Below are 19,598 nucleotides of genomic sequence, written 5' to 3' on the forward strand. Positions count from 1 at the left end.
CAGGGCCGCCGTGGGAACGCCCCCCGCGCCGCCCGCCGCGGCCCACGCCGGCCCCGCCCCCGGTGCGCCCCGCCCGCGCGCTGCCGCAGTGTCGCCAGAGCGGGGACGGGGGTGGGGGCACCTGGGCGCGGGACTGGGGGTCGGGGCAGTCGCAAGGCCGTGCTCACTTTGCCGGGCAATTGGGGGCGACTGGGCGGGGCTTCCGAGGGCGTTCTGGGGACTTTGTCCCTCGGGGACGTTGGCCACTGTCCTGGGGGATGCACTGCGGGGGGGTGGGGAGGGGTGGAGGCCTGTGCGCGGTAGGCACCGTTTGGGGGCGGGGCCAGCCTTGTGGCCGGTGTTCCTGAGCGGTGCGTCGCGGGCAGCCGCGGGCTCTGTGGGCACACGGATGGAGGGCCGCGGCCCAGCCCGCAGAGAGTGCCGGGCGGGTGGTCCACCCTCCACCCTGTCACCCTCGCTCCCTGCCCCCGCTGGCAGGGACGGGGCTGCCGCAGTCCACGCGGGGAGGTGGGGAGGGGCAGCTGCAGAGGTGCCCAGGAGGGCCAGGCAGGGCTGGGGGGGCCGGGCAGGGGGCGCGGAATGGGGTAGAGTCCAGGGAGTAGACCCGTCTGAGCGGTTGGGGTCTGGCCTGCCGCTTTCTTGAGTTAGGGTCCCATGGATGGGGGACCAATAATTAGAGCTTCATCCAGACCTTGCCAGCCTGCCTCCTTGGTGTGGGAAGGGAACCAAAAGAACAGACAAGCTCTCCCTCAATTTGGCAGTCCTGCTGGTTCGTGACTAACCCCTTCACCGGGTTTCCTCAGCACAGGGACGAGCCCTGCCCCAAGCCAGGGCCTGTGGCTGGGCAGAGAGCAGGACACCCCTACCCCAGCCTGGCAGAGATCCAGGGAGGGTGCCCCCTCACAGTGAAGCAAAGAGCCAGACAGCACAGCCTCCACGTCTTCTGCAGGAGGGTGACGGGTGGGCCCCCTCCCCCGGCGCAGGGCAGGGGGTCAGAGCTCCCACAAGACGGTGGGCACTGCGGCCAGGCTTACAGCAGCCACGATGTAAATGCTCCTCGGCGAAGGAAGCTGACTCGCGGCGGGTCCTGCCAGGTCCGAGGATGCAGGGGACTAACTCTATCCCGGCTCAGGTCTCGTGGCCCCGGGGGCCCTGCGATGTCACCCCAGGTGGACGAGGAGCACCCGGTCAGGGGAGAAACGTGGGCAGCGACGCCTCGGTCTGGCGGCCGGGGTGCCGGCAGCTCCACTGTGTACAGCCCACCCAAGGCCCCTGAGAGAAGTGGGTCTGGCTGTCTGGGAGCTGGGAGCAGTAGCCAGGGCAGGCGGGTGGGTAGGTGAGGGCAGCAGCGGTTGGAGATCCATCTCAGGATGAGTGCCTGGGCTGTCGGTGGGCACCACCCGGTCTCCGAGGGAGGCAGGCCCTGCTCCAGAGCCCTGGGGCTCCAGCTGCATCCTGTACTCGGACCCTGCGTCCACGGAGCCGAGCGCCCTGCCTGCAGGGTCCCTGTGCTGCAGGGGCGGGGGGCTGCCCCTTCCCTCTGTCCCAGGCTGGCGTCGAAGGCTGTTGAAGGCTGCGTGTGGCCTTGACACCCCTCACCCGCCATCCAGCCTAAACACCCTCCGGGGGTCTCAGCTGTTGTGGGCCCAAAGGGAAGATGCCAACTTTATCACCTGGTTCTCAGGTCTCCCTGCAACCGGGCCCGGGGTCTAGGCTGAGGACTGAATTGGGGGCTGGCATGCAAACGCCTTGACTGAAGGAGCAGTGTCATCGCCAATGGTTCCGGGCCCAATGGCATTGTCTACTTTGGGAAAAGGTGCATCCAACTTGGGTAAAATGCAGAACAAACGGGCTGTGGATGCCGGCTGAGTCAGCTTTGGCTGTTCCAGCCTCAAAGCACTTAGTGGGCGTGTGCCGTCTCCTCAGTCAAGCAGGGACCAGGGGGCCTGGGCCAGTGGGGCGGGGCCGGCGGGAGCCCTAGGGAGGCACCTGGCAGGGGCCGCATTGCCTTCCTTCTTCTACCCGCCTGCTTCCCCAAAGCGTTTGTGGTCACTGGTCTTCTTTGTTCAGTGGAGTGACCGGAAGCTTCTGCTGGGTGTGTTGTGAGTCTCACTGTGTGTTTGCACACTTGCCCGCGTTTATGGCAAGCTCTGCTCCCTGGAAGGGCGTGGCCCCCTGTGTCCTGGTGCCTCGGGCGTGGTGGGTGCTCCTCAGTGTTGGTACATGACTGTGACATTACTTTCGAGATCAGACCAAGTCTAGATCAGGCACCCTCAACCTTCCCAGAGCAAGTGGGACAAGGACGTCCAGGCAGTCCTGGGCGCCACTCAAAGTTAATTTGAAGCTCAGCTCCAAACAGGCCGAGTCCTCACGAGCAGATGCCGCGAGGGCCCACTCGCCCGGCCTCTGCGCCAGCCTCCCCCCGCCACCCGCACGTCCAGCACGTGCCCGGTGAGCAAGTCTGCTTCCTGGGACTCGCAGGCACTGCCAGAACCCTGCAGAGGCTTCCTGGACGCGCGGTCAGCCCCACGGCCAAGGCCGCGACCTGGCGGAGCCCCGTCTCCTCACTGCTCTTCCCTGACCGTCGACCCACTCTCCTCCACCCCCATCTCCTCCAAGACCCTCCCTCTGTCTCCAAGCAGGTCCTAGCCCGAGCGCCCTCCCTGCCCACCGCCGCGCCTCAGGCCTCAGACCTCAGCCCTCCCCCGGCCGCCCTCAGCGACCAGGGAGGCTGTACTCCAGGCTAGGCTGGGCCCTCGCCACGCGTGTCCCCAGGCACGCTCTCTCCTGGCTTCCGCCATGCAGTCAGCGGCTGTCAGTAGATCAGGCCGAATGTGGGGTGGGAGGGAGTGGTGCAGGATGGGTCTTCAAAGCTCCTGTTTTCCCTGAAAGATTTTGAGAAGCTGTCACACCACGTGCACATTTTGAAGTCGACATCTACATTTTTGAAAAATTAAGAAAGGTAAGTAATTGCAAAGAATGTAATTTCTGGCGTGGTATAATTATTGACATTTTGAAATAAAGCTGTTAGTCACTCCCGTAAATATATCCAAGGACCTAAAAACCAAAGTGGTTTTGATACCCACTATCAATCATTTAGAAGAAAACACATAAACATTTCTTTTTCATAGTCGGAAATGTTCGTCATAACATTTTCCTTAAACTCGTTACTGCTATCTAACTCCAGCCAGAATTTTATCTACTGTGATAGATTTTTATGCTTGAAAGTTTCTGCAGATTCTCCATAATACCTTGCAACAAAGATGCAGGTAAGTTTTAATAACTTGAATACTTATGAAGTAAAAATTTTTAACATTTTTGTTTCCAGTGACCATGAGATTCATTTTACAGTATCGAAATATTCTGACCATGTTCCTCCTGGCGACAGGACCTAGACCGCCCACCTGCTGCTGGGGCAGCCTGTGCCGTCCTGTCACTTGGTGGCCGTCACTTCGTGTCTGTCACTTGGTCTCTGCACGCTCTGGCTCGTTCCCGTGCTGCCGCCTCCCTGAGCAGCTGAGGGCAGCCCCTGCCCCACTCCTCTTCCCGGGCAGGGGGGGCGGAATGGGGTACCCCAGGGACCCCAGCACCCATGGGGCACCCTCCCCAGAGGTCTGGGCCCCAGGATCTAACAGCCCTGCCCCCAGGCGTGGAAGCCCCTCCTGAAGGTACTGTCCGCAAGGACCCTCGTGCCCCTCTTGCCTTCCAGCACCTGCTTCCCGTGCGCACGCTCTCTGTGGAAGTGAGTGGCGCGGCTGCACCGCCCACAGGTCCAGGCCAGTTCCTTTTACTCACGGATGTCGTGTGGATCGGCCGCCTCCATGTCCTTAGTCACGCAGATGTGTGGCCGAGTCACGGGCTCAGCGCGTGAGGGAGCTCACGGTTCCCAGGAGGGGGCGCAGACCGGGCTCGTGTCTCCCGGCACGGCCGCCCACGCCGCCCACGCCCCGGGCCAAGTTCCTCACCTCTCGAAGCGTGCAGCAGTGCTTCACAGTGTGGAGGATGGGGTGAGGTCGCTACCCACAAAGGTTGCCGGTCCAGCGGTCCTGCTAGGGAACATGCCCGACTGGGAGCATTCAAAGACCCCAGATGCAATTTCTCACACCTGGGGAGCTTGAGAGAGACTGGGGTCCCCTCATGGATGGAGCTGGCAGGGCCCCCATCAGAGTGCCGGGGGGACCCTGGTCAGGAAGCTGCGTTTCTAACCCTTCCCCCCCAACACCGTGTGATTCTGATGCCGTCACAGGCGAGCTCCCTGGGCTAAACCACCCGTCTCTCTAACCCTGACTGTGGATGTCCCATGCCCCCACCGCACTGCTGGTCTTTGCTGCCCCTGTGAACACCCAGGTGACGTCTTGGCCCCAGAGCTCAGAGCTGGGCTGGAGGGCTGGGGCTCCACCTCGGAGCTCCTTGGCTCTGGTGTGGACACCTGTCCGGCATCAGGTGACGGCAGTGAGCCTGCCTTCTGTTGGGCCAAAGATAAAGCTGCCAGCCCCTGGGGGAGCCAGCCCCAAGCAAGGGGGAGTCACAGCCGTGGAGGGCAGGCCCTGCGGTGCCAGAGAAGGGCCGCTGGGAAACTTACTGTAAATTGCAAATCAGGACATCCAGGGAGAGAGGGGCACCCTCCTGATCTATCAGACAGAGCAGCAGGCAATGTCCCCCCAATCCATCCCCTGCACCCCGAGGGCAGTCACTGTCCTGCCCTTGCGGAAGAGACTCCTCTACTCTCTTTTTTCATATAGTTTTACCACTAAGCATATGTCGTTAAAGAAATAGTTTAGTTTTGCTCATTTTTTTCTTTTTTGGTAATTTGTATAAATGGAATCACACTGTGAGCGTTTTCTTTTTTTGTCTGGCTTCTCTCACTCAGAGCTGTCCTGGGAGCGGGAATCTGCTCATTGCTTTTACTGAGTGGTGTTAGATGCACGAATCCACCACTGACAGATGTCTGGGCATCCAGACATACTCTAGGTCTGGGGTGTCACCTGGCACGTATTTTGCTCACGTTGTGCACCTGCACGTGTTCTTGCCGGGTCAGAGGTGATGCTCGTGTTCAAGTCCACGTGTGCGTCCATTGACTGGCCTCAGTCTGCCGGAAAGACACCGAGTGTGCACATGTGTGAGTCTGTCCATTGGTCTGTGCTCAGCCTTGCAGAAGTCCCCACGCTCCGAGTCTCCTGCCCCCCCCTGCCCCCTCCTCCTCCTTTTCCTCCAAGAACGTCTGGGCTCTTCTTGGCCCCGTGAGAGCCCGCCTGCTGCGAGCCGTCACGACCCTGTTGGGTGCGAGTGGCGTGGTGTGGCGTGTGCTTGCACACGAGCCTGAGAAGCGGCAAGCGTTCTAACCCCGAATGTGGGTCTTTCCCCTTAGAATCAGGCTCCCTTCCTGTCTCTTGATAACATTTTGTGGTTTTCTGTGAGGAGGACTTGCGTTTCTTTTATTGTATTTATCATGAATATTGGGCGTATTTTGGTACTATTGTAAATTGTATCTTTGTAGAATTTTTGTTTCCTGTTTAGTGCTGGCCTACAGGAGTCAAATGGGCTCTTTTTAAAAAATTAATTTTTATAGGAGTATAGTTGGTTTACAACGTTGTGTTAGTTTCTGCTGTATAGCGAAGTGAATCCGTTTCAAATTGGCTTTTGTCCGATGACGTTGTGTCCAGCAATGTGCTAACCACTAACTGAGTGGTTCTGACCTGGAGACGGACTTAGATTTGCTGTGGGAGCGATCACACTCCCTGGGAATAAGTCCCGCTTCTCCATTTCTCATTCTCACCACGCCTCTCCCTGCCCTCACTGCCCCATGGGACCCTAGCGCAGCACCGAGCAGACGGGGTGAGACGGTCCTCTTGGCTGAGTTCCCAAGGTGAGCAGCTGGGCTTCGCTTCTTCACCGTCAGGGATAATTTTGCTGTAGGTTTTTGTAGGTTAATGAAGTTCCCTTCTATTGCTAATTTGCCAAATGTTCTTTTAAAATCACAAATAGATGTTGAATTGCATCAAATGCTTTCTCTGTGTCTATTAAGGTGATGGCTTGATCTTCTCTATTCCGTGAGTGTGCTAACGTCTAAGGTAGACTAATTTTGTAGTCTGGGAGCAAATCCACCCAACTGTGACACATCATCTCCTGCATCTCGGTCCTGCTGCCCTCACGCTGTGGTCCTTCGAGGGTGGAGTCCTGACTGCCGCCCCGTGGTGCCGGGGGCGGGGGCGCCTGAGGCATCTCTTCCGCTCCCTCCACTGCTCTGGATTCTCTGTAATGAAAAGCTTGGCATGGATTTCGGGTAAGTTCGGAGGGTCCCAGCAAAGGCTTAGCCCTTCCCTGAGGTGGGCGCAGCCGTCCTGGGTCTGTAAGTATAGCAACGCCTCTCACGGGCACTAGCATTCTTTTTCTTTGTTTCTGTTCATGGAACCAATTTCAGAAAGGATTTTTGCTGTGATTGGTACCCCTGCCCCCAGCGGAGGGGCAATAGTCCCTTTGTAATGTGAAGGGGGTCCGTTCATTTGACAGGCAGGGCCAGCTGAGACTTTCTTGGCCCCTAGACTAGCACTGATCCTTCATAAAGCAAATGTTGATCTTTAAAAACAAAATTCCAGAATAAATTCAATTAAACCCAGTTTAAACAAGACATTGCCAAGACGTGGAGCTTCTTGGCTCTTAGCCCCATGTATGAAAAGCAGAATTGGTTTAATACCGTGGGTCCCTGTAAGCAAACTGTTGAAATGCCACCATCTTTCCTGGATGGTGATGTCTTACGTTTCTTGAAAAATAGCAGAAACTCCCTTTAATTCACTTCAGTGGGGCACATTTCTCAGGAAAAGGTGAAAAGATTTGAGACTCAGATACACGGTTATATTTCTCCTCTTTTGTCTGTTGCTTGACATACTGAACACAAGGACCGTTGGGCCACAGGGGGAGCAGGGCACAGGAGTTACCTGTTGTCCTGGGTCTCCGTCTCCCCTTTGCTCCAAACTCCCTGAGGTTTCTTCCCTTTGGGGATGCCCTGCCTCTTCCCAGCATCCTCTTCCCAAAGTCTCTGCAGGACACAGCTTTGGAGACTTTTCCACGGAGCTGGGGACACGGGCTGAGCTCCTAGGCCTTCTCAGGGGTCCCTCGGCCACCGCCCGTCAGTGTTTCCCACCGTCTGACTTTTGAATGGGCTTTTTCGTTTTTTACCAGGTGTTCAGTTCTATCCTTCATCCTCCAACCCCGGTTGGCTCTTCCCTGGGTGGGGTTTGCAAGCCCTGCTGGCTGTGACCCTCCCCTTATGATGCATCTCTGCGGGCCGGGGGTTGCTCTCCCCTGGAACCCGAGGCTAACACTTTCTGTGAAGGATGTTTCCATGCAGCTCATGGAGCGAATTCCACGTGTTCATGGACATTCCAGAAGGTGCTCCTCCCAGGCATTTGTGCTTAACTGCCACAGTTTTTGGAGCATTTGTAGGAAATGAGAGAACTGTTTCTTTACTTGTCCGTCATCTTTATCCTATGAGCTCAGTCTGAGGCCTTGAAGGAGGCTTCACCTGGAGAGCTCCATCCATCCATCAATGCCACTTCCCTGGTTCAGGAGGGGCCCCTCCACATCCTTCTGCGAAGGTGGCTCCGAAGGGCCCCCCCCCACGCTCCGGGTTCCCAGCCCACACAGAGGCCACCAGCGTCCCCAGAACTTCCCAACTGCTCTCAAGCTGTGAGGACGTGGACCAAGTGGGGAAGAGACGTGGGTGGTGGGCTGCAGACAGACAGCCGAGCCTGCCACTGGCTTGTCGTGTGAAGACGGAGGGTCCCTGGCTGATGGACGACCCCCATCTGCCGCTCGTCCGGTGCAGTGCAGGAGGCAGGCTGGGGCCCGGTTAACGTGGCCTCTGCGCTGCTTCCCTGGAGCCGCCGGGGGAGCTGGTCACGGAGGCTGTGGCTCTGCCCTTCCTGACTGTGTGACGCTGGGCAATTTGCTCAACCCCTCTGAGCCTGCTCACGAGGCTGGATGTGAGCGTTTGACGGGTGACGTGTGAAAGGCACCTGGCCGGGCCCGCTTGGGCACTTGGGTTTGGCAGTGAGCGGAGGGCAGGCGGGAGTGGAGGCTGTGGGTGGAGGCTCCCAGCTGTGCCCTGAAGGAGGCTGGGAGCTCGCTTTCCCCGGGTGGCGCTGAGTTGGGAGTGTGGGGAGGTGGGGGTTCTGACCACATCCTGTCACTCTGAGCTGCTGGCAGGTTGTGGGCGGGAACGCTGCCACGGGTAGGGCCGCCGTCTGCTGTGAACCCCGACTCCCCTGCACCCTGCAAGGGTTCCTGGACCCAGTGCCACGGGGCTGAAGGGACTGTACACCCGCCGTGGGCCCCCTCCTCCCCCAGGGCCTCGCCCCTGCCCAGCTCAGAGGTGGCAACTCTTTGTAAACTGTGAAGTGAGGTGCACACTCCTGGACCTCTTGGCCCAGCCGTGGGGCAAGGATGACGGGCACTTCGGCTACCCCATCTCAAGCTTCAGCGTTTCCACTTTTATAGCTTGTGTGTCTCCAGCACGAGAGATTGCAAATTGATCCTGGCATGTCCAGCACCTCTCTGCCCGCTTCGCCTGGTTTGGGGTCATTTCTTCACCTGGTTTTGGGCTGTTCTATCCCTGTGCCCTGTAACGGCCTTGGTCGCTGGCTCTGGTGAGGACCCGGCAGATGCTGGGCGTGGACTCTCCTCTGAGTTGTGTGTCAGCTCAGCATCCCCGACACCCACACTGGGGCCACTGGGGGACCACCAGTAACACTGATTCTGTCTCCATTTAAGATTTTGATGCCGGTCACCGTGGATTTTTTGGTATCAATTTTGGTTTTTTAAAATATTGTGTCACAACATTACTTGCTTTATTACTGAGTTTTCGGGCCCCTTAAATCTTGCTCTGAGCATCTCAACCGCCCGACCCCTCGAGGAGCTGACAGCTTCCGGCCTGTGCTTCCCGCCGGACCCCGCAGTCTCGCCCCCAGGACCCTGGGCTCCCGGCCCCCACCCAGACCCTTCAAGCCCTGTGCCCTGTGCCCTGGTCCCCAGGCCTCCCCTTCCTCTGCCGATGCTCCTGAGAGGCTGTCTCAGCGTCTGACCAGCCACGGGGGTCCTCCTGCCTTTGCGGGCCCCCCAACATTTGTCCAGGATCCATCCTCGCAGCGGCGATGGCACAGACTGGCTGCCCGCAGGCCACACGGAGCCCGCTGTTCGTCAGCCAAGTCCCAGCTGCACTGCGACCACCTGGCGGTGGGGGCGGTCTGTAGACAGTGGGAGGCCTGCCTCCCCCCCCCCACCACCCGTTTGGAGACATTGGCATGGGGTGACGTGTGTAGAAGCTGCACGGCACCAGCGGTTTCGGGGGCCCTGGTATCCCTCACGCATGTGTGTTTCCTCGGGAACCCCCCACGCAGGGGCCCCGAGGGTCTGTTCCCGGCTCCTGGGGCCGGCGACAGTCTGCTCCTTATTTGTGATCACCTATCTCATAGCCCGTGTGGCAAGCTGGGGTGTCAGCCCCCGAGGGCAGGGCCCAGCTCCCAGACTGTCTTCTCTGCTGGGTCTCCAGGGACCAGTCCTTGCAGACTGGAGGGTCTGTAGGACGTGCATCGGCTCCCCAGCAGCCCAGGTTCCATGGAGGGAAGTTCTTGGTGTCCCATTGCCTCTCCATGGGGGCACGAAAAGATCCTGCCACCCACTTTCCACTCAGCCTCTGGGATATTGGGGCCCCTGGAGGCACGGCTGGGGACCCCCTGGAGGGACCTGGGCTCCTTTCCCAGGGTTCCCAGAGAGGAAGGGCTCACAGCAGACAGGGGCTGTCAGGCCAGGTGGGAGGGAGGTCAGAGCCTCAGTGGGACTGAGAAAGGCTGGGACCTGGGACCGTTTGTGGCAGCACTGCGTACCTGCACCTGGACACACGTCTCCCAGAGCAACAAAATACAAAGAAACTGTGCGGGATTAAAAAGACCTGTGTGGGGACTTCCCTGGGGGTCTAGTGGGTAACACTCCGCACTCCCAATGCAGGGAACCTGGGTTCGATCCCTGGTCGGGGAACTAGATCCCGTATATGCTGCAACTAAGAGTCTGAATGCCACAAAGAAGAAGCCCGCATGCCTCAACTAAAAAAAGATCCTGCGTGTCGCAACTAAGACCCGGAGCAGCCAAAGTAAATTAAATAAATAAATATTTTAAAAATACATAAATAAATAAAATTAAAAAGAAATAAAATAACTGGGTGCATGCGCAGTTGGCGCAAATTCTGGACCCAAAAGATACAAAGAGACCAAAAAACCCAACTTCCACTTTCAAAGAGCCTGGAGCAAAAGCAGGGTGTTGGGAGCAAAAGCAGGGCACTGCCCCTGCCCCCTGCACACAACATCGCCTAAGGGGTGGGCACACCACGGACGCCACCCTTCCGGCCCCGCCCCTGGACACGCCCCTACCCTCACCGCATATAAGGAGCCAGCGCGCGCCTTCTCTTCCCCGCCCCGCCAGGGAGCCAGCAAGGGAGGAGACTGTTGTTCTCACTCCCCCGGCCGCAGCAGGGGCCCCAGCACAGCCGTGCTGAATTTTTTGTCTGGCCTCTGATCAATTTCAATTGAACCCGGGTGGGTAACAGGACCCGCTTCTGCGGGGAGAGGGCTGGGGTGAAAAGCCTGAGTGTGCACGTGTGTGTGTACACAGGCCGGCATGTCTGTCATGTGCTTCCTTGCACTCCTGTGTGTGTGTTGTCACGCGTGTGCTTATCCGGGCACGTCCCTGAGCAGAGCTTGTGTGTGCGCCCGAGGGCACCCGTGTACCTGTGGCCTCCCCTGCGCTCTGAGGCTGTGGCCTGTGCAGGGACCCCGCCCACCGTCCCCAGGGCTGCTGAGCCCCTGACTCCTGGGCTGTTCTGCCCCCCGGTTTCTCCGCCGGAGCACCGCTGAGGCCTGTGCCTGCCCCGCCCTGACTGACCACACGCCCTGGTCTCCCACCTGAGACCCCAACTCCACGTCCAATCGGCCCCATGACCTGGGACCTCCTTCCCGAATCTTATTTCTTGCATCTACTGCGGCCCCAACCCCTTGCTCCCACCATGTCCGTCCTGTGCCGCCCACCTGCTCCCCCGGCCCCGAGCTCAGCCCTGCGGCCCCCTCTCCGCCCTCGGGGTGGGGGGGTGAGGCCTTCCTGGTGGCCAGCGGCGCCACGCAGGTCCACGCACCCCAGAGACGGCGTTTCAGTCTCACGGGCTTTCGTAAGAGATGCGGATCGTCTGTCCTCGGCCCCAGACTTGCCCCAACACAGACACATTTCTCCTGGATCTGAGTGACTGAGACTCGACCCTGGGACCAGGCCACAGACACCGGCTCGTGGGAGGGACCTGCGCTCCAGGACCCCGGACACACGCGTCTGAGTTGCCGGGTTGTCCCTGAAAGGGGCCACCCGGGGGTGTTGCCAGAGCTGTGTGTGTGAGAAGTAACCTGCTGCCAGGGACAGGGAAGGCTTGATGTCTGTGCACAGAGAGTGGATATAAACCAGTGTCACTCTCAGTGCATCCGCCCAGGGCGGCGGGAGGGCCTGGGTCCCCCTGGGCGAGGGAGAGGCCGTCCGTGGCCAGTGCCCGCCTGGGCCTCCGAGCAGGACAGAGCGGAGCCAAGGCCGCTGGCGTGTGGTGCCCAGGATGCTGGCTGTGAGGGCAGCGGAGAGGACGGTGGGGCTGTGACCCGGTGGGGGATCCAGAGAGCCCTGCCCCCCACGCCTCCCAGCCACCCTCCCTCCCGGGCGCCAGGGTTTCTGGTCCACCTCCGACGCCAGGCCAGCGCCTTTGGATCTGCTGTCCAGTGCCCCTGGAGGACTGTCCCTTGGCAAGTCTGTGCTCAGGGCGCTGGCTCTGCGGCTCGTGGGAGGCCCAGGCAGGTGGCCGGTGGGCCATCGGACTTGGCCACGTGCACTCCGGCCCTAACCAACAACCCCTCCCTCCCAGCCCACCGGAGTGGGGCCCGCGGAGCCGTCCTGCCACCAGCCCCACGCCTGCAGGCTGAGCCGCCTGCCGTGAGGGGGATGCCCACCTCCCAGAAGTGGCCGCACAGGGCCCTGGGTCACGTCTGGGGGAGCCCTTCTCACTCATGCCAAGGGGTCTCCCGTGTGCCCCTTCCTGCCGCGCCTTCCCTCCTGAATGGCCGAAGCTCTCCGATTTGGTCCTCGAGACCTTCCAACGTGGCCTTTTTGCTCCCCTCCCCCACTGGCCTCCCCAGGCGCCCACCAGGGCCGCGCCCACCAGGGCCACGCCCTGCACCCTGCAGCGGGCGTGGCTGCCGCAGCACTGCTCCCTGTGTCCTCACAGGGCTCTTACCCTGTCCCTCTGTCCCACCTTCTGGGGGGATGCAGAGCTGGCCTCTATCAGGACCAGAGGTGCCCCCTCCCCCCGAGGGGCATAAATCAATAATCAATATGTAGATGATCAATCGTAGTAACAGCTGCTGCTGAAGCCTCGGCTCAGAGACGAACCGGGGGTGTGCAGACCAGGGCGGGGCTGGCGGCCATCCTCGGGGCAGAACACGCACACCTGCTGCCCTGGACTCGGGCCAACCTTGGCCGGTCAGCCTGTGTCCAGCTGCTGGTGACACCAATGCCTGAGGCCCGCCAGTCCCCCCTCCCCACCTGGCAACACCGCGGGTCTCGGGGCGGGTGGCAGGACTACAGGGGCAACCTGGGTGCCCGTAGGGCAGATGCGGCCCTACTGCAGCCACCACGTCTGCGTGTGGCCGTTCGCGTGGCTGGCCGCGCCCCTGCCCAGGGCCCCAGGAGCTGAGAGCGAGCCTCTCCTGCCAACGTCCCCAGCCTGGCAGAGGACAGGCCTCCCAAAGCGGCGAACACTGCTGCCGCCACCCCAGCCCCCCAGGAGGCCCAGCACGACGCGCCAGCCCCTGGACAGCTGCCTTTGCAGCCGCGATTCATGCCCTGTGACCCCACCCCCCAGAGGCCACTCCCGGGCCCCAAGGCTCTCCTCGACTGTCTGCGTCTTAAGGAGCCCAGAGGGCCAGCAGGATGAGAGACAGAGTGGGTGCCCCCCTCAGTCCTGGTCCAGCCCCTTCCTGCAGACCCAGCTGAGGCAACGCCACAGACCCGGAGGGGCTCCCAGGGGTGGCTTGTTCAGAGGTGGCTCAAGGGGCTCCTTGGAGAAATCGGGGAGGGGGTCGGTGGAGGTGCCCTTAACTGACCACCAACGCTCCCTGCAGACAGCAGTGCTGGCCGGACCCGCGGGCGAGCGCTTTCCAGGTCCCCAGCAGATGACGCCACACCAGCGCTCAGGAGGGACTGTAACGCGTCCCCGGCTGGACCACTCAGGAGAGGGCTGCCAAGTCCCCCGAGTCCTCCGGGCTGACTGAGGCTGTCATAGCGACCCTGTGAGGCCGCCAGGCCTGCACCCCGGTAGTCAGACAGGAGCCCACAGCAGCCCGGGGGCTCTCTGTGAAGGGCATGTACACGCACGCACACACACGTGTGCTCCTCCTGCGCTCACACGTACAACTCAGGCACCCACATGCTCACACACGCACACTCATCCCCACACTCACACCTCTACGCAACCACGTGATCCAAACACAACGCACACACACACGTAAGCACACACACATGCATGCACTCACGCGTGCACGCTTTCACACACACACACACCAGCACATGCTCACTATCATGTGCTCTCACACTCATCTTTATACACGTGCTCTCACACTACACACACGCATGCACACTCACTCACACAGGCACCCACCCACCCAACTCAACATAGCACAGTCCCACCCTTGCACGTGCACTCACAATGCACACACACGTGACAGACTGTTTGACATGCACACACTCACACATGTGCACAAACCAACTTGAACACAGAATGCACAATGCACTCAGTACACGGGCACACTCACGCACACTCCCACACACACACGCAGGAAGCACACTCTCACATACACACACACCGCGCGTGTATGCACATACGTAGCACAGAGGAAGGGGTGACACACAGCGTTAGACCTCAGACGATGGGCTGTGGCTGTGACCTCCTGCCCTGCATCCTTTTGGAGGCATCATCCGCGTGGGGCGCTCCCAGATGCGGTCGTGCTGTGGATTTTTATTCCTGGAAGACATTACCTGCAAACGGAAGGTGTCACAACCCTGTCTCCAAGTGGACTCAGGAGGCTGAACCAATATTGAAACACACGATGTTTAATATTTAAGGTCGAATCTCTTTGGTCTGAATGATGAGCTGCTCTCTCTGGTCTGTCAGGGGCACCGGGGCAGGAAGGATGGGGGACGCCCTCTGGAGGGGCCGGAAAGGGCAGCCTTGTGGCTCCCCGGCCTCTCCCAGCCCCGGGCACCACGGTGGGCCTGCCCCCCTATAGGGAGAGAGATGCTTGCGGACGCTATGAACCAGCCTCCCACAGTGCCAACAAGGACAACACTGTATTTCGTCGACGGTTCTGCGCCTGCAGCATGTGCCCAGCACAGCCCCAGGGTGCTGGTCCTGTCAGCCGCAGGAGCGGGCAAGCAGGCTGGTCGGCGGTGGAGACAGGAGCCACCCAGCGGTCATCGGTTGCCCGTCTGGTCGACATGTGAGGATATATGGGGCTCGGGGCAGGTACCGGCCACCTTGGTCTGTTACAACGTCACTGTTAGGTTTACAGGAATTCCAGGAAGTGGGGCTCCTGTGCTCAGATACCGGGCATCTCGTCTGGGACACGGGACAGCCCCCCAACCCAGGTGGGTGTGAGGAAGGATCTGCTCCTGCTGGAGTCCCCGCCCAAGACACAGACGCTGACAAGTCCTGGTGACGAGGCTGCACAGGGCAAGGAGAGCTCGGCGCTTGGACGGCTGGAAAACACTCTATCCTGTGTGTGCGTAACGTGTTGTGTGCATGTCTGTGCGCAGTAGACGTGTATGCACGGGTGGCATGTGTGATGTATGCTGTGTGCAGTGCGTGTGTGTGCACTCTTGTGCATGTATGGTGTACTGTGCACGTGTGGGGAGTGTGCACATGTGCATGCACGTGGCACGGTCACACATGTATGTGGTACATGCACCAACACATGTGCACGTGTGTGTGGGTGCACATGTGTTACAGACCCCAGGGGATGGAGGGAGGGAGCAAAGACTGCAGAGGCCCACATACACATCCCTTTGGGTGTCTCAGCTTCTCCACGGGGACCCGTGGACCCCTTCCCATGGGACACACCACTTGCTGTCACAGAAGGATATCTGTCACCGACATCTGTCCTCTGAGTCATGGCTTTGTGCCCAGATGTTCATGGAAATGCCAGACCCTCTCTTTTTGTGGCAGGGGACTTTATTGTTCCCAAACGCTCACGGTGTGGGCGGGACCCAGCCCCGACAGCGCCTGGCTTCGGAAGTCGAGTCTACATTAAAGGGTGTGTGGGCATTTCCGAAGGCACAGGCCCCTCAGAGACCCCACTGGCCCGTGGAAAGCCTAGGGTCACTGACAGTCCCGCTGCCCTTGTGCTCCCAGAGGACGGCTGCTGCCCCAGCGTCTGTGATGCTCTGAGGCCTGTGGGGCGGGGGTGAAGGTGGAGCCGGCACTGGGCAGAGGTGCTGACTCCAGTCCCCCTGAGACTGGAAGGGCCTGGGGCAGCTGCTCAGAGCGCTCTGGACTGACAGGCAGGCTGCCTGCTGGTCCCGAGGAACAAACCTAAACAGAAAACACACATTAAACACTAGGAAATATCGGGGGCGCCACCCGCCGCGGCCAGGCCTAGCAAGGCAGGTGGCGGGGCAGATGGGATACACGCCAGGCGCTGAGGGTGGGCTTCTGCCCTGGGCTGCCGGGGACTGGGCACTATGGGATGAAAGCAGGTGACTGTGGACGTGGACCTCCCGGCTGCCCTTGGGGCTCGTGGAGGCCGACGTAGCCCAAAGCGTCTTCCTGCTCAGGTCCTCCAACGAAGGGGTCAGGGCGGTGCCGCCAAGGCTGGGTCAGGCGGTGAGCCCCTGCCCGCCTCACGTGGCCAAGGGCCTGGCTCTGCTCTGAAGCACGTCCGGGCCGTGTGGGCGAAGGTGACAGAGCCCCGCCTGCTACACGGTTGTCTCGTTCCTCCAGGGCCCCGTGCGGATGTTACCCGTGCTGTCAGAGCCAAAGGGCGCAGCGTCCCGTGCATCACCCTTAACCAGCCCGTTTTGGCCGGGGCCGCCAAAGGGCAGGGACTGTGTCCTCCGCAGCATCTCCAAGTGGGCCGGGCCGTGGGCTGCCTCCCCGCCGGGCCGTGGGGGACAGCCACAGAGCACGGGGCTGGCGTCGCCGCCCTCAGGCTGGCTGACCAAGGGGAAGGGGTCACCCTGGGCACAGCAGGCCAGCGAGTGTGGCCCCACTGGGCCCTCGAGCGAGCTGGCGGGGCTGTCCGTGCGCGAGCTATGGGGGCTGCCGTCCAGGCTGGACGGGATGTGGTAGGCGTACTCCCGCTCGGCTGCGGCTGCCCGGTGCCGGCTGAAGTAGTGAGGCTTAGTTCTGCCCTGGATGCACCTGTGCCGGTGCGGGTCATGCCCGAAGGCGTCCTCCTCGTGCACGTGGACATGGGCTGCGTCCTCCATCAACTGCTCGCACTGCATCTTGGCACAGCAGGGTGTGGCTGGTGACAGGCAGCTGACGTGGCTTTGGGTGGCCTGCAGGTCGGTCATCTTGCAGTGGCCGGCTGGCGGGTGGCCGAAGCCCAGCGTCTTGCCGGGACGCGGTGAGTCCTGCAGGCAGGCTGCGTGGCTCAGCACATCCCCGTTGGCGTCGAGCGCGGGGCGGACGCCGAGCTTCGCGGCGTGGGGGTCCCCACGGGAGGGGCAGCAGGACCACCAGCAGTGCCACACATCTTCCCGCTTGGCGCAGTGGTGGATGAGCACGAAGAGCCCCAGGGTCACGCAGAAGGCGCCGTACAGGCAACTGAAGATCGTGTGCAGAAAGTGGCCCTGGGACACGGCCAGCGCCCCAAAGGTCCACGTGGCCACGAACAGGAACAGCGTGAAGGCGGCGGCCCGCAGCTGGGCCTTGAACGAGTGCTCGTTCTGCAGCAGCGAGGTGAGCAGGGCATCGTGGGCGGGCGGCGTGGCCCGCGGGGCCCCGGGGCTCTGGCTGGCCTCTGACCCTGCCAGCCGCTGCCACTCCTCTGCACGCTCCCTGAGCTCGTACCTGCGCTCTGGGTGGCGCCGCAGCTGGACGTAGGTGCCGAGGAAGTACACGCAGGTGACCAGGGAGATGAAGGTCGCGGGCCCGTAGAAGGCGCCCAGGCTGGGCTCCCAGGCCATCCAGCAGCTGTGGGAGGAAACCAAGTCAGCGAGGGGGTCGCACCAGGCAGGGCAGCGGGTGGGACCAGGGGTCACCGCTTCCCCGAGCTCGCGGGAGGGCCATCGTGAGAGAAGGAGGCACACGAAATCGGGACGGGGCCGCCACCTCCAGACAGCGTGGTGGGAGTTTGGGGGCGCCGGCGGTGGTGGTGGCCTGCAGGCGGCAGCCAGGCCTGGGCTCCGAGCTTCGGGCCGCTTCTCTGGCGCTGCGGCTTTTCTCAGGCAGCTGCCTTTCCTCCCAGCTTCATCCGGGCCTGGTGGGGCCGCAGTGCCGGGCCCAGGAAGGGGTGAGCCCCGGGGGAACAGGGCCTGTGTGTCCTGCGGGGCTTTGCCCTGGGGGGGCACTGGGGGAGGAGTGTGAGGGTGGGGGCATGGCTCTAGCGCCGAGGGTCGGCTGGGGGCTGTGCTACGACCTGGGGCTGGCACTGGCTCCTGTGAGCGAGGGGGCCAGACCGGCCTCCCTAGGAGGGCAGGGGGGGCGGCTTCGGGGAGAGCCCAGTGGGGACCCTGCAGCCCCGGAGCCTGAGAAGCCCACAGTAGCCACTGCCGGGTGCAGCCGACCGGTGGCCTCACAGCGGGAGTGGCCTGGCCAGGGCCAGCGAGGCCGAGGGCCCCAGCCCACCTGCCGGCAGCAGGGGGCACTGAAGGCGGCAGAGCTAGGGCGGGGGCGCCGAGAGCGAGGGGGGCCGGTGGGCGGGGCGCCGACGGGGCGGGGTCTGTCTCAGCTCCTATGCTCGGCCGGGTCCACGCTCTGCCGTCCGGGGCGCGGCGGCCCTGTTGCCGCGGGCACCCCCCTCCACCCCTCCTTCCAACCCGCGGTGCCGGGGGGACGGGAGTGGGGGACGGGGGGTGGGGGATGGGAGGCGGGGAAGCCCGCGTGTGGGGAGGACGGCGCTCCTGGGCAGGGCCGCGGCGCCGGGTACTCACTACGCGGCGTCCTCGTCCTCCATCCCGTAGTTCCCGATGTTCGTGGCGGCCGTGATGCCGCAGATGATGAAAGGGGCCCCTCCGCTGATGAGGTAGAACCTGCGAGAAGGGGCCGCTCACTGCGCTCCCAGTCCCCCTGCAGCCCCAGGGCAGCCCCCCTTCGCCTTCCTCGGGCGTCCTGGCCGAGCAACTGTCCACCCTGGTGGCGGAGCCGCTTCCAGCGCCCTACCCGACCTGGCCTCCCCTGCGCCCCACATTCCCCACCCCCCGCATTGCCCCCCACGTTCCCCCACCCCCTGGGTCGCCCCACGTCTCCTCCATGTGTCCCTCCCCCCCCCCCCGCTGCTACACCTGTGCAGAGGTGACCCTGGCTGGGCCCAGCACGTGCGTCTGGGGACATGTGGTGCCCTGGTTCACACGGCAGAAATAACGGGGAGAACGTGAAGCCCCTGAGTGGAGGGGGGACCACAGTGGACAGGGTGGAGGGGGCTGCATGCTCCATGGGGGACAGTACGGGGCTGTGGTGGACACTACAGTCAGCCGCCTGGCCCCCTTCAGGCGGAGCTGCTCATCCCGCCGGCGCTGGGGCCTCTCGGCCCGAGCCCAGGTAACGCCTGTTCCAGCAGGTGGCTGGTGTCAGCGACTAGTCGACTAGGCGTGCGCGCTCAGGCCAGTTGGCCTGATAACCTCGGGGTGAGAAACTCACAGGGGCCGTTCCTCGTGCCTTTGTGTACTGCCTGGCAGCCCAGTTTCTCAGCTGCTTGGGGCCAAGTTCTGGCGTTTGACCCCTCCCTGGGAGGACAGGGGTTCGCCTGGAAGGGAGTTGCCTGCCTCCCCTCCGCCCCCTGTGAGCTGACTGTCCCATCTGTGGGGCCGCAGCCGACAGCTCCATCCAAGGGTGTTGGAGCGGTATCCTGGGGAGCGCGAGGGCTGGGGACTGCCAAGCACCCGTGCCATGGGCACCTGGCCATGGAGTGTGCTGGTGGTCACACACGGCGATGGGTGGTGCCTCTGATGGGGAGAGCAAGGGGCCAGCTCGGGGACGATTCCCCATAAGAGGGTGTCATTCACAGGATGCCACAAATGCCCAAATCAATCGGAGGGCACCAGGTCCGCAGTGAGGGGAATGACACGGATTCCAGGTCCATGGGTGGAAGTGGATGACCCTGCACATGGTCACACCCGGTGACGGCTGGGGACTCTGTGCCTCCCGGAATTCTGTATCCAGAGGGCACGTCCTCCAGAACGAAGGAGAAAGAAAGACACATTGTAACAAAAATAAAACATTCGTTGTCCGCTGACCTGCAGTTAAAGAAACGCCAAATAAACTCCTTCAGGATGATAGGATGCTGTACCAGACAGAAGCTTGGAGG

The 19,598-nt window shown here is 61.8% G+C and overlaps 1 protein-coding gene across 1 annotated transcript in view; it reads right to left on the bottom strand.

Annotated features, from left to right (window-relative positions):
• Window positions 1–16,044: 16,044 nt before the first annotated feature.
• ADGRA1 (adhesion G protein-coupled receptor A1) overlaps window positions 16,045–19,598 on the bottom strand; it is a gene marked incomplete at its 3' end in the record, with an annotated part of 32,673 nt that continues 29,119 nt past the window's right edge. Inside the window, exons 5-6 of the mRNA XM_082854183.1 lie at window positions 18,226–18,324; window positions 16,045–17,266 (exon numbers count right to left, since the gene is read on the bottom strand). Of these exons, the coding sequence (XP_082710309.1) occupies window positions 16,045–17,266; window positions 18,226–18,324 (1,321 nt within the window). The remainder of the gene's footprint in view (window positions 17,267–18,225; window positions 18,325–19,598) is intronic.

This window comes from Leucopleurus acutus, assembly GCF_964270905.1.
Source record: "Leucopleurus acutus genome assembly, chromosome: 14".
Classification (NCBI taxonomy): Eukaryota; Metazoa; Chordata; class Mammalia; order Artiodactyla; family Delphinidae; genus Leucopleurus; species Leucopleurus acutus.